The 14,563-nt window shown below is 44.4% G+C and overlaps 1 protein-coding gene across 1 annotated transcript in view; it reads right to left on the reverse strand.

Annotated features, from left to right (window-relative positions):
- ca16b (carbonic anhydrase XVI b) overlaps window positions 1–14,563 on the reverse strand; it is a 105,568-nt gene that overhangs the window by 4,611 nt on the left and 86,394 nt on the right. The window contains exons 14-28 of the mRNA XM_008285799.1: window positions 12,183–12,274; window positions 10,414–10,505; window positions 9,005–9,101; window positions 8,817–8,899; window positions 8,236–8,370; window positions 8,013–8,147; window positions 6,277–6,449; window positions 6,012–6,147; window positions 3,182–3,328; window positions 2,650–2,743; window positions 2,111–2,187; window positions 1,886–2,014; window positions 1,570–1,716; window positions 1,299–1,441; window positions 7–142 (exon numbers count right to left, since the gene is read on the reverse strand). Of these exons, the coding sequence (XP_008284021.1) occupies window positions 7–142; window positions 1,299–1,441; window positions 1,570–1,716; window positions 1,886–2,014; window positions 2,111–2,187; window positions 2,650–2,743; window positions 3,182–3,328; window positions 6,012–6,147; window positions 6,277–6,449; window positions 8,013–8,147; window positions 8,236–8,370; window positions 8,817–8,899; window positions 9,005–9,101; window positions 10,414–10,505; window positions 12,183–12,274 (1,816 nt within the window). The remainder of the gene's footprint in view (window positions 1–6; window positions 143–1,298; window positions 1,442–1,569; window positions 1,717–1,885; window positions 2,015–2,110; window positions 2,188–2,649; window positions 2,744–3,181; window positions 3,329–6,011; window positions 6,148–6,276; window positions 6,450–8,012; window positions 8,148–8,235; window positions 8,371–8,816; window positions 8,900–9,004; window positions 9,102–10,413; window positions 10,506–12,182; window positions 12,275–14,563) is intronic.

Genomic DNA, 14,563 nt, shown 5'->3' on the forward strand with positions numbered 1-14,563 from the left:
ACTTACTATATCAGTGAAGACTCCCGGCCTCATGAGATTGATCATCTTCGCCACCTGATAGATGTCGACGACTCCTTCGTTCTCCAGCTGCTGGGACAGCGTGGTGAGGGCACAGAGCATCCCTGCTGACACGGCTCCATACCTGAGAGGAGGAGTTCACCAACAATGTCACATCACACCTCCACAGTTCACAAGCACAGAGCTGCTGTTGTTTGTTCCTGAATCCGACTGTATATTAACACATACAAGCAGTAGCCAGGATAGAACGCACCGCAGGGAGTAAAAGGATAAAACGTGAAGCGTACAGACCGCGGCTGTCGGCGTCCCGTCACGTTAGCGTCTGGTAGAAACGAGCGGGGCGGCATCGCGGTCTGTTATTTAGTCCGTGACAACTTCAGACGGCACCCGGAGAAAAGCGTGATTGATTGTCAGGAAGTTGAGCGAGGAGGACTATTCAGATAGGCGATGTTTACACTAATAGCAGCCGAGGTGCTGCAGACACAGACAGACTGGAGGGCTGCTCGCTCACACACTTGGCGGTTCTGTTCGTCCTGGCAGTGGCCCTGTGGAGCCTCGGCGCTGGCGTACACACTCCTGACCAAAATCAAGTTTTTAACCTTATTAACACGTCCATATGGTGCGTTGTTTTTCTAAATCATGAAGACATATCATGAATAAAATAAGCAGCCAACACCATGACTCAGCATTTCTGCCTCAGAGCTGCAGCAGAGTTTCATATGGAGAGAACCTAAATCTCGTCAACGTACGGCTGAATTATGCAGCGTTACAGTCGTGTGAGCTGCAGGTGAGCAGCACAGGGAATAGAGGCAGGATACTCGAGTCTCCCACCTATTCCATCTGAGTCATTTTAAGGCTTGAAAAGGCACAAAAAAAGAAAAAAATCCTCCTGAATATGTAAATGTGATGAACAGCGATTAGCTTTTAGGGCTTTAATCAATGCCAGGAGAGGGAGTTCAAGGACTTCCAAACCGCCAGCGATGAAAAGAACATTTAGTGGCTTATTTTCCCTCCTTCCCAGTGCAAACACGAGAGTGTCACCGGGTCTCATAAAAAATAATCAAACCTCTGAGGAGAACTTTTCAACCTTTTAAACCCAGAAAAACAATAAGCCGGACCGACATGTGAGCCGACGATAAGGAGAGCAGTTTACAGCCTTGTCTGGTTTATGAATGGACCCGAGGAGGACAAACTGGAGCGTAAAGAAGCCGTCCTCACGCTGCAGCAACTGCCACCTTCACCTGACGACTCTGCGCTGCTAGAGGTGAACGCAAACGTACTCGTCATGCACAATGGTGGGGCCATCTCGAGTCATGGCTTCCTCCTTGATGACGCTGATGAGCTCGAAGGTGCTGCTGAGGGGGGAGTCCGGGTTGGGCCATTTAGGGCACTGGAAATGCCTCACCTCCAGAACGTAGTCATCCTGTCGCACACACACACACACAGAAAGAGAAGGAGAGCGTCAAGCAGCGACACGTCACGGCGATCACGAGTCACCACTCCTGACTTGTTATGCTTGGTGTCACAGTAATCAGACGGCGGGTCGGGTACCTGCGTCGCCTCCAAGATGAAGTCGTGGATGATGATCTGCTCCTCGTTGGAGAGGCACAGTCTGTCCTTACTGATGAGCGTGACGGTGAAGGCGATGCAGTTCATGGCCTCTTCCCGACTCGGCCAGTAAACAAATTCGTCCTCGGCCTGAAGGGAAACGGAGTCACAGGTGTCTTTCTCATCAAAGCCTTTCACTAATGACTCATTCTTTCTGTTAGTTTTAGTGTTTTTTTTTGTGAAACTGCTGCAGAAAAGCAATAAAAAAAAAACAAAAAAACAGAGAAAGCATCATCAGAGAAAGAGGATAAATACGCACCAGGCCCTGGTTGTCAGGCAACATGACGATAATTTGAGCGTTATGGTCCCAAATCATCCTCCAGAAGTCTGTTGTGGTGTGGGGCAATGGATGCTGGGTAATGATGAACTCATTACTCCTGTAGTAGCCCTGAGGTGATAGAGGTGAGCTGTTAGCCTTTCCAAAGCTCGGAGCACTCGCACAGATGGATGATTGTGACACACTGATCATTTTCTAAAACTGTACCATTATGTAGGATGCATTAATGTAATCTGTTCCTTTCATGCCAGGCAGAGTAGTGAGTCCGACCCTCGCTCGCTCCGCTGTTAAGAGGGAGAGAGAGAGAGAGGGAGAGAGAAAAACACGCTTTAAATCACAAACCCGGGCCTCTTTAATATCGCGCCGCCTGATAATGCACACATTTATAACCAGGCTCCACTGTTGCTATAGCAACAACTACTTCCTTTTTCTGCTGTCAGGGTGCCGGGGACGCATAGAAAGATTAACTTATAGGATTATGGAAATAGATTCTAATTTTGGAATAGGAATTGTCTTTAATAATTTATTGACTGAAAAATAGGAAAAATCTAAAATGTTATGAGTCGGATTCTTATTTTCTCCGGTTTCTATAAGCAGGAAAACACACACAGGGCAGATCTTACTCATGGAAACCCTGTAAATATTGCCCACATCCCATTTCACTCTTCTAATTTAAACATTCTCCAACATGTTTTCGCCCTGGTCTCGGCCTCGGCGCCACTTCAAGGATGCTGATAAATACTCACAAGGAACCACTGAGGAGTTGCGGTTCTTCTCCTTGTTGCAGTCTTTGTGGGCGCTGAAGCACTCCACAAAACGCGTGTTGCACTGAGTCAGCAGCTGGAGAGAGAGAGAGAAATCAAATTTTTAGTCCTCCGAGTCGCTGCAAATTAAAATCAAACGTGGAAAAATAAGATACAAAGTTGTTCAGCAGCCAAAATTAACAGCAAGCCTTTCACGTTAATAATGAGCGTGTGAAGCTCGGGAGGAAGTGACATTACGTGGGAGCAATTAGTTTGTCTCTCCTTATGTTGAAAGAGCAGGAGCTTAATGAAACATTCATCAAGCTTTGCATAAGGCAGCAGGGGTGACAGACAGGACTTTATTATAACATCAGAGACGCTCTCCAGCTATTCCCGTCAGGAGCTCCGACGGCACCGCGCATGTTGCTAACAAGCTTCTGACCCGGAGACCACCTCGAATGCAGCTGATGGCACCAGCGCAGGCTGTGACAGCTCGTCTAACTGGACCAGTCAGGCTCCGAGCAGGTTTACTCACCCTGAACTGCTTCTCCAGCCGTGTGCGGCCTGTGGAGTTGGGCGTGAGGATGCTGTTGACGTAGCCGTGCAGCTGCCAGGCGGGCACCTCTGTCTCCCTGCTCAGGATGGCCTCCATCAGAGCATCGTGGATGAAAACATACTGTTCCTGAGGGGACGCGGGAGACGTGAAGACATGCGTGACAATAAATCAGGAAAATGAAGGCAGACGGATAAATGTGAAGCTGTCTCGTGCTTCAATAAATGCAAACTAATCTCCTCATATTATTTTGTTTCAGAGATTTTTATTAAAAGGGATCTTTAATGGATCCCAACTGTTGTGAACATGCCAGAGACATTTTTAAAGATGCAGTTACGGCCTTCTCTCTCGACAGAAAGAAAAGGGCTGAACGGGGGATTATCAGATTAAAACGGTGACTGGGTTAGGCTGAAAGTCCTGCAGGTTATATTCAAGGAACATGACGTCAGGTGTTAGCCTCACTTGACGTACACCTCATGTATATTAAGATCCAAAAGCAAAAGTTCAGAAATAAGCAAAATGCTTCACTTCAGAATCTGAAAAAAGACAAATTTTCACTTTGGATGCATTGCAGGTTTTTCTCAGTCGCTTTGGTACATTTCTCGAATCGTCCTCGACAAAACAGTAAGTGCACTTCTCAAAACACCATGGATTAGCTGCAAAAGGCAGTTACTTGCTCAAACTCCGTAGTTCATCTCTCAAAACTAAATATCTGTCGGTGAACATGTCAGTGGCGTCAGAACGACAAGTCCTTGAGTCAATGTGTACGGATCAGATAGATTGTTTAGTCATGGTGTCAGTATAACTGTGAACTCTGGAGGGATGCTCTGATGTAAACTAAGCCTAAAGTTTAATGACATTTATTGTAAACTGTGAGTTACACCCTAATGTATGTGGGAGATGGATTCATATTTACTGTTTGTGCTGTAATTTGTTGACAGACCGTGTCATTGAGATACAGAAAGGAAGAGACAGCACTGCACAGCACAGAGAAAAAAACTAACGTAGAAATGTGCACATAGGACAGTGTCCTTAAGGGAAACTGTACATGCAGTGCTGTAGGAATGACAGTGCAGGCTTCCTGCCAGTTGCTGGTTCATAAGATGCACCTTGGAGCTATTTCAGACAACTGGTTGGTCATTGGTTGATCTGTGTGATGCTGCACACATGTCCCTTCATTAGAGAAAGTCAAGATTCACCTGGGAGCAGCCGACCAGTCCAGGACAGATTTAGACAAAAATGGAAATATGCTCGACATATTCTGACAACTTGTTCAACCGTGTTGCATGTAAAGACGATGAACTAATGTCTAAATGTTGTGGGACTATTCAACAGAGACCCATCGATAATCCATTCTGATCAACAGCTGATAATGTAGGAAGAGGATTGCACGTAATCATTTGCATGGACGTACCAAAGCATTTAGAGCTTGGTCAAAGAAATGAGAAGCTGATTTTTTGATGTGCACAAGCGACACAATGACGAGAAGATTGAACAAGTAGTTTCGAGAATTTCAATTCTGATCTGAGAAAAGTACCAAAGAGAAAAACTGTAATGTGAAAGCACTGCACGGCTGTTTAAAGTGGAAAAGGCAGAGCTACGTATCTAATTTATAAACCTCTGGGTGGCATCATCACAGTGTATCACATAGACTTAGAGTATTGTTAGAAGTACAGGACGGTAAATGTGCATGTTTTATGATAGTTCACATTACTATACATGTATATACACAGCTGTCAGATAAGCCTAATGATGTAAAAACATTTGGGTTTGAAGTGTAAAACAGGGCTAGTTAATAGTTTAAGCTAATGGAGCACTATGCAAGATTCTCAATGTAAATACAGCTTTAATATAGCAGCAAACAGCTCTCTGCTGTGTAAAGATATAGTGGAGTAATGGCATCCTTAGCAGAGAATGAAGTCACACGTCCTCTGTGTGTGTGTGCTGTAATCAGAGCTCCTCTTTTGTATGTTTTGGCAGCTGGACCGGCGCCATGTGCATGTCAGAGCATATTAATGCATCTGAGTCCTTCCCTCTGAAACTGTTGGCAGCCTCTGTGGAGGCTATAGAGAGTGACCTCCAACATAGAAGTTTGTGCAGCGTGGAAGCGTTCAGCGGTGGCCTGGAAACCAAAGGATCTAAACATTTTATGTTGAATAGCTCATTTAATCTATTTAATTTCAGCTCGAGCTCCTTCTTTGGTCGCGTTTGAGCCACTCCGGTCTGTGTGTGGCTGTTTCCAAACACATCGACCGTCTCCTCCGACGTTTGATTTACATGTGTGTGTGTAAAACATACAGAGTAGGTTGATGGAGGTTAAATTAGGTCATTTAGTGTATTTTATAATGCTAGCTTGAGCTAATAGTTATGGCTGGATTTTCTTTTGTTGGCTCTCTTAGTTGCAAATGAAATGTGAAGGGAGTGGTCTACTGAATATTGTATAACCCCCTCCGTCTACAGGGCCCAGAGAAAAACAACATCACACGTACAAAAACATATCTGCGTCATCATCTGATAGAAGTTCAGAGACACAACCTCAATCCTCCGTCAGTCAAAACAACCACAGACACAGGAGTAGCTGAGGACAGCGGCTGTGGACTAATTCTGATGTTATACAGTCGTCTGTGTTGTGGCGAGTGTATAACAGTTTGCACTGTGTGTTGCACTGAAATTGCAGTGAGAGTGACCTTTACCCAAGCTTGGAGTATCAAACTGAAAGGCTTTCATAACTCCTTATGCATCTTTAATCACAGATGACCTTTAGAGAAGGAATCCGGCTTCCCAAAGTAACTGATTATTTCGGGGCTCTTACCTCGGTCTGGACTAGGTAGTTGCGTTGTGTGCGAATATGTTTGAGGAAATCCAGGACGCTAACTGTGCTTTTGTCCTTGATCTGTTGCAGCATGCTGTCAATGACAATGTATGTTCCCGTGCGTCCAACCCCTGCACTAGAGAGCAGAGCACAAAACAATATGAGCGAAGCCCCGAGAGGGAGCTTTTAACTAAGTCAGCAAAGATGAGAGTAACACTCATAAGTAACACTCATTTAGCCCGCGAGCTCCGTAATAATGATGTACCTGCAGTGCACCAGGACGGGGCCCATGTCTGCAGTGCGAGCCGCTGACGAGCGGTTGATGAAGGTGAGGACAGGGAGGGTGTACTCGGGCACTCCCATGTCAGGCCACTGAGTGTAGTGGTACTGGACCACGATGCGCTCGTTCAGCTTCCCTTTCGGATTCCCCTTCTGACCCTAAAACACGAGAGCAGACGTGTGACGCTGGTGCAGTACAATCCTTTCAGTTTCTGAGCACAGAGCAGAGATATCAGGTTATATACACATCCCTGCAACAACAGTGTGTCACGCTTAGCATTTATGAAATGAATATGAAGATTTGATGAGCAGATTATTCACACTACGGTGTCAGGGCAGCTACTATCAGGGTTTTCTATGTATGTAAGCATCAAGAGGGTTCCCACTCTTAACCTGAAATTATTTTCCAGGACATTGTTCAGCCGCTACAGACACAAGTTATCATACACTAACACATTCCCCTGTCATTCTTTGGAAGTGTTTTATACAGTTGTAGCTCGTGTTTACCCCGATTGTTTCCATGTTTACTACTCAGACATTTGATGTGCCGTCTATGGCTAGAATTTATCTATGAACAAATATATCACAGAATAATGCAAACACACCCACAGATTACATTGGAGTCGTGAGGACAAATTATTTTCCAGGACATCTTAACCGTTTCCAGGACATTTGACCTTTTTTTTTCCCTCATTTTCCATGACTGGAATATTGCTCTATCATTTTCCAGATTTTCCAGGACGAGTGGGAACCCTGATCAACAACAGCAAGTGTTGGCTGGTGCAGAAGCAGTTAATGAAGAGTGACATATACCTGGAATAACAAAATACTGTCCCTTGCATAGTTAAAAATATGTTATAGAAGTCATACCGGTGGACAAACACTCTACATTAATTCATATTTCTAAATGTCCTTGCAGCTGAAACACTAAACAAAGTACGAACTAATTTAATGAAAAACAAATTAATAAATCATTAAAAAACAAACAAAATAGTTCCAACATCGAGATAAGGTGTTGCTAAATATTAATTGTCAGTACCTGCCTGGTGCAGCTACTTCCAAAGAGAATAAAATAAATGTTAATGAAAGATGCACGAAGATATAAACTCAAAGTGGTGACATGTTTGACATTTCAGACCTCGCATATCGGAAATTGTAATCTACAAAAAAAAAAAGAAGAAAATTATCCATTATCTTAGTCCTCACTAGGGTCATGGGGGGCTGGAGTCTGTCCCAGCTGACTCAGGGTGAAGGCAGGTTCACCTGGACAGGTAACCAGTCTATCACAGGGCTACACATAGAGACAGACAACCAAGCACACTCACATTCACACCTACGGACAATTTAGAATCACCAGTTAACCTCAACATGTTTTTGGACTGTGTGGGAGGAAGCCGGAAAAACCCAGAGAGAACCCACGCTGCACGGGGAGAACATGGAGACTCTATGCAGAAAGATCCCGGGTGTCCAAACCGGCGACCTTCTAGCTGTGAGGCGACGGTGCTAACCACCGAGCCACCCAAAAAAAATAATACATCTTAAAATGAAAATGCCGTGTCAGTGACTAATTTCTCAAAACTGTCCCTGTATGTAGATAAAAATAATAAAACGTGAGATAAATCTAACAAACCCCCTGGATCGGTAATGTTTGTTTGGTTTAATTCAAAAGAAAACAGCACATTTTAGCAGATTTAATACAGAGTAAGAGTGACTCTTTGCTACCTTTTTAACTTTCGTGTTCCTGATGAGGAACCGGCGCAGCGTGTAGCAGGCGTGAACCTTCGTGCTCTTCAGCGTCACCACGATGTTCCCGTACTGCTCGCTGTTCTCCGTCGGCCAGTACTGGTCACATTTCCTCTGGAGGACACAACAGTGATGTTTCAGCACGTTTAGTCGTTTCTGTGTCAGGATTTTATTTTATTTTTTTTGACAGAAATGAACCTACTCTTCCTTTTTCCACGAGGTTTGTGATCATGACGATGATTCCAGTGTTCTGCTCCCACACCATCCTCCAGAAGTCCTCGAACGTGGACTTCAGAGGACCTTGAGCGGCGATGTAAGCTCTGGGCCGGTTGTAACCCTGAAACAGGAGCGTGGTGGAATATGGTTTACTGGTAAGATCAATACTGTATCAATTCCCCACAGCGCCTCATATAGCTGATGGAACTGGTTTACTGACACTGGACAGTGGGAGGTCATGAAATCCACTCCTTCAGCTGACAGAAATTGGGAGTATTTATGCGCGGATCAATACGTTTAATACAAATATCCTCCATTTTTATTGCTGTCTGCCGGCTTTACGACTTTGACACCCCGATTGATATTTTAAGCAAAGCTGTCAGCGTGCTGTTTAGCTCTGGGAATAATTCTTTCACAACACACTCTGGAGTCATTTCACTCACTGTCCAGCTGAAGCAAGTGCATTTCTCAACCTTTCAGACTCAAACAAACCCCCCACACACCCCACCAAGGCCCGGATAAAGACTCCCGAGCCTTGAATAATGTCACAAGGTTGGTGAGACTCACATCCACATAGTTGGCATTGATGTAATCCGAATGTTTGGCATCTTTCCCCGCCAAAGCTCGTAATTTCACCCTGCTGTGGTCATCTAGGGAAAGCATTGTGACTCATTAAAAGGATGAAAACCTGTTATTAAAACATTATTGGATTCCGCAGCAGCAGACGTCGTAATCAGATTTTACAGCCGACTCACAGGCCACGATGTTGATGTATCTGTTTTTGTGCTTGTTGTCGGGATGATTGGAATGTTCTGCTGTGATTTTCAGGTCGGCTGTGCAGCGCTGGACCTCCTGGAGAGAGAAGAAATAGCCAGAAATGGATTTTATTAAACAAGGAGAGAAGATCTAATGGAATTACGCTGTGTGAGGAAGTTAGATTTACTTCAACTGTGAGTTTTTACGATAGCTATTTTTGCAATAATGTCGTTTTGTTTGAGGGGGGGGAAACTTTTCTATGTTGCGAGAAAGAAATCAAAAATCCATCTGCATAAGGACCTCGGCGATGAACTGTAAAGCTGAACCTCCAGCAGGGACTCGGTGTCTCAGCCAAGGACACTTCAGCAGACCAGATGCTGACTGCCACAGGGGCTTGAACTCGAGCCTCCAGTCGAACACACTTCTTCTTCTTTTCTTCTTCACTACACCACAGTCCACTCAGTCACCCAAAAAACACGGCGATCTCTTCCAACTCAACTTCACCGTGGCGCGTTTCGGCATTATGCACACAAGCTTCACACCAAATGACCCCAATTAAAAGGAATGCTCTTGGGGTGAAGCTTTTGCCTCCTTTCCCAACCTAGTTGCACACAAAGTGTCTTCCCATGCAGCCAACCAGCAGACAGACCTTCTCTAATTAACCTCCATCCCTCTGATCTTTCTCTCCATCTTTCTCTCAACCATCTGTTCAAAATTAGCAACCCTGCACACGAGCACACGCACAAAATAATGTATAACCATTGTTCAAACCCAGGCTCATTTGCAGATAACAAGTGCACAAAAGAATAGAGTTCTGTGCTCAGTAGTTAATCAGTACTTACTTAATTCCAAGAAAAAAAAGACCAATTTACTTTTATGCGTTCTGTGCGAGTCCCATTTGATTCCGTTTCACAAACCTTTGTGCATCTTTCCCCCATTTGATTTAGTTCATTTGGGCTCGCTTGAAAACTATACTTAAAACGTTTCGTGCACCAAACAACCCGACCAAGACTGCTTGACAAGGTTCATGAAGCAGAGCAGGACTAAAAGGCGAGAGTGTGTCTCTTTCTTCTTTGTATAAACCCAACTCCAATTCAGCTAAACCATCCATCCATTATTAAAACCCACTTTATCCTACAGAGGTGTGAAAGGCGGGTTAACGCCAGAGGGGTCGCCAGTCCATCACAGGGCTAACACAAAGAGACACTCACACCTACGCACAATTACCAATCCCCATGCATGTCTTTGGACATCTAAGTAGAAAGCAGGTATGGGGAGAACAGAACAACTCCACAGACCTCAGCAGGTTCCTCCCACAGCCTTCCTGCTGTCAGGTGACGCTGCTAAACCCAATTTAAACCTCCGTGGAATTAGCTTCAGAGCTAATCAGCGGAAAGCGGCATTGTACCTCAAACTCCTCAGCGAATCCTTGCATGTTGTTCTTGTAGAGCTCCATGATGTGTTTGACAAACTGCTTGACGGGGATGGCCTCCATGTCATCTGCAGGACAGAAACACAGCAGTCTGTGCAAAGCGCCAAATACTTTGTGTGGTTTATATTTCGCATTATCACGGCTTGTTTTGTTTTGGACTCGATGATTTCTGAGCGTGTGAATATATGCATGAGTCTATTAAGTCTTTTGTTATGTAAACCAGCGTCATTTATTATTTATTGTTGTCTTCTGTTTCTAAAGTGTTGTTTTCAGAGTCTGAAAATCAAAAGATTAGAAAAGAAAAAATCTTTTATGAGAGACCAGCCTCCATCACAAACACCTATATTTGCTATTTTGAGGTTTTATTGGAGGGAGCATCTGTCCCATCTGAGCCAAATCAGGCCCAAATCACACATGAGGGATCTCTGATATGGCTGGTCAGCGCCACACAGGGACGGCGGTGCAGGGGACCCAGCTGCCATCACTGCTGATGCTGGCCAATGTCTTAACTAATACACCCTCGCAGCTGGGGCTTGTAGGGCTCTTACTTGCCTCAGTGGTTACAGCGTAGAGGTGAATTCTCGTTTATTAACCTAGCCATTTATCAAAGTCTCTCTTTTCCTCTGTATTAGTGTCACGAGACTTATCAGTCCGATCAGTTCATCCGAATGGTTCTGGGTGAAATGTGGCTTTAGGAGCTAGAAATTGTAATAGACTAAGGTTGATTAGGCCCATTTTTTTGTCTTGACAGCATAAAAGATGATGCATAGGTATGTTCACATGTATGCACGGCACTATTTCCAACATTCAAATGTGGAGAAATATGGAAAAAGATAAAAAGCAATTGAGAGAAAGCAGATTGAGAGCCAATAAAAACCTCAGATTCTTATCATTTCCCTGCTCAACTTTAATTTAAAGAAGTAGGGAAAAAAAAAAAAAAACAGACGGAGAGAAAGAAAGAACAATAAAAGCGGAATGAATGCAGAGTCAATACTAGCATCAGCTGCGCTCTTTAACTATGAAATCACGGCCTTGAAATGTCCCTGAGCTTTAAGCGACTGTGAAAGTAAAGTCTGATATCGACGAGCTGCCACTGCACTGCTGCCTGGGACATAAAGGGCTACGAAAAGCCGCTCGCGCCGTTTCTACGACTCCCGGAGTCGCTTCACATGTGAGAGAAGAGAAACGAATGAAGACATCAAGGTAATACAGGAAACCATTTAAAGGCGGTTAATGATGACTTGCAGTGTGTGCCTAATTAGCAGGCGCAGATCAAAGGTACACCATGATTCCCCTAACGCTCGGTTTCAGCCTTTCTTCGGTCAAATATTACAACATTCTTAGAAGTGCAGCATCTACAGCAGCGCTTGCTTACAGTTCTAGCCGGATTAATTAACCCTTCATTGACACCATCACTTATTCAATCACTTATGCCTTTAGCAAACTCATTAAACCGCTGTTAGCCATTTCACCAGTTATTCATCTTTTTAGGCCATTTAGAAGATTTATCCTTTACTTTCTGCTATTTATGCAAATCATTTATGCATTACTTTGCTGAACTTTGCTGCTTAATAGTTCCTAGCTGCACTTTAAAATGCAGGTTTTTGTGTTATAGCTGGAACAATATGCAGCTGTGCACAAGTTAAACGCTGCAGAACTACACACATGATCTTTTTTATAGCAAGAAAACTGCCCCCCACATATATGCATGAGTTTTCTAACACAGTATAGGAAACATAGCTCACCTGGTATAGGGATGACTGGGATATTCTCATTGGCCACCACCCGTGGAGAGCTGCTGTCCTCCACATAGAAGTGAGCTGTCTGGAAAAATCTCCTGCAGGAACATGGAGAGATAAGTACAGTGAATGTGGCGCGGCGAAAACCACACACTATCAGCACAAATGATGCAGTGGAGTGTATTAGGGAGTCGTTATGCTGTTGTTTCTCAGATCTGGTCTGTCAACATCAGCATAGAAACGTTGAATAGAGTGACAACGGCAGAAAACTGCTAATGAAAACCCCAGAGTCGCCGGGACACCGCTGATCGCACACAGAGAGGGGGGAGCGGCTCCTGGAAGCAGTCTGAGGTGACTACAGGGAACAGGTAAACAACTCACGGCGACACGCTGCAGCGCCGTGCCAAGTTTAGCTCTTTACGCAAACCGAAGACTGAAGAAACCAATCCAAACATCGAGTCCCTCCTCAGGGCCACTTTTAAGAGGTCTCGCAACACTTTGTGGGCATTTTCTGGAGAAAAACTCATCAGCAGCTGCTGCTCAAAAAGGTAACGCTCATAATTATGTAATGCAGCACTCACTGCTGGAAAACTCCTCTTGCTTCAAAAAAAACTTTCTGCAAACCGTGTTGGACAATTCCTCCCAAAGTCCACAGTCACAGCATGAAAAACTGCAAGCACCATGAAAATTACTTGTGTTGCGATATTACAGCTTGGTAAAAAGGTCAGCTGTGCATTTTTTAAGGTTAATACATTCCACATTCAAGACATCCTTCTCCACTTTAAGCAGGAAAAAAAAAACAAAAATCAACATTCTTAACATGCTGAAAAGAGCGAGCGAGGAATCTTTATGGCCCTGAACAGCTTGCATATCCAGCCTCCCTTCTAACACACAATGTATACTAATGAATGTATATATCTCATCCCAGCGCTAACAAATCCCAGGTTTAATCCTACCTGTACTTGATGCAGAGGAGGGAGCAGATGCTAGTCATTCTTAAAAGAGAGATGGAACAAAAATAAAAAGCTGGCGTTGCATTTAAAAGATGTAGGAAGAGAGAGAGAGCATGCGAGAGAGAGAGAGAGAGAGAGAGAGGTGAAAAACAAATGAGGGAGGAGAGCTCCCCCCTGGTCTGCGTCACAACCTCCCAATCTAATGACTCCCTTTAAGTGCAGATGTGGTCCGGCTACCGAGCATCCCCTCACTGAAGCTCTCGCACAGTCGCACGAGGAAACTTTGAGGGAACAGAAACTGGGAGGAAATTATCTTTATGAGTGGATGTCAGATTTATAAAAAAAAAAAAAGAAAAAAAAAAGGAATGAGGCCTCCTATTCGCTGTCAGCAGCTACCGACGTGCGCTGGGATTTGTTCTCGGTTCAACATCTGTGAGTTTTCAACAATCATCTCGAGCCTCAGAGGGTTCCAGATGTGTACTGTAACTCCTGCAATTAATTCCAATGCGGAGAGACTCATAACCGGCGAAATGAGCGAGCTAAAAATAACCAAAAAAAAAATTCACTAGATGGCCTACTGGTCACTTAAATTAACATTTCAAAATCAACTGGATCGCGGTGTTAATTTGTTAATGACCAAAACATCTGCATTCAGGGAAAGTCGCTGGCTTTAATGGCTGCTCCGTCACCGAGAGAAAGACTGCGCAGAGGACGAAGAGTAAAGAGAGTGTGAATGGGTTGATTTCATCCTCCATCACGGCCTTCTCCCTTGGGGGAGCAGCCATTGTCTGCTAACTGTCTTAGTTGTCACAACAACAGCTGCAATTGCCGTTCCCCATCTCCCCTGCTTTTCTACTCAAATACCACAACTCTCAGTAATTCATCCACCAACTGAATCCAGTCATCTTGTTTTCGGCTGTCTATTTATTTATTTATTTTTGCATCTCTAAAGAGCTGATAGCCAGGCTTTTATTTATATCACACTCTTATATTATCTGCCAGGGTAAGGTGCTGGAAACATTAGCTGCAGTGATCCTCAAAGAGCCGTCCTATCAAAAGAATTCAGAAAACACATTTCAAATATAACCCCACCCCCACCCCCAAAAAAAGAAAAGAATCTTGGAGTATAAACAAATAAAATCCCACACAAGTAGGGGCAGTAAATATCCACAGGACCAAGTGAGGAAATGGTCCATGGTGTTATTTGTAACTCATTAACCATCCGACATGTGCTTGTGGCCTGGCCTGTGTAATTACTGGGGCTCCAATAGCGTGGCTGGAAATTAGCCCAGCAGATGAAGACACAGCTGGGACCCGTGATGGCACTGCAGGGCCTTCACATCTATTGCCCCTCACCCAGGTGGGTGATGGGCCCGATGTACAAAGTGCAGACGAGGAAGCAGCCTCGCGACCAGACTGGTTGAGGCTGATGGA

This window comes from Stegastes partitus, unplaced genomic scaffold (assembly GCF_000690725.1).
Source record: "Stegastes partitus isolate 25-593 unplaced genomic scaffold, Stegastes_partitus-1.0.2 Scaffold10, whole genome shotgun sequence".
Lineage (NCBI taxonomy): Eukaryota > Metazoa > Chordata > Actinopteri > Pomacentridae > Stegastes > Stegastes partitus.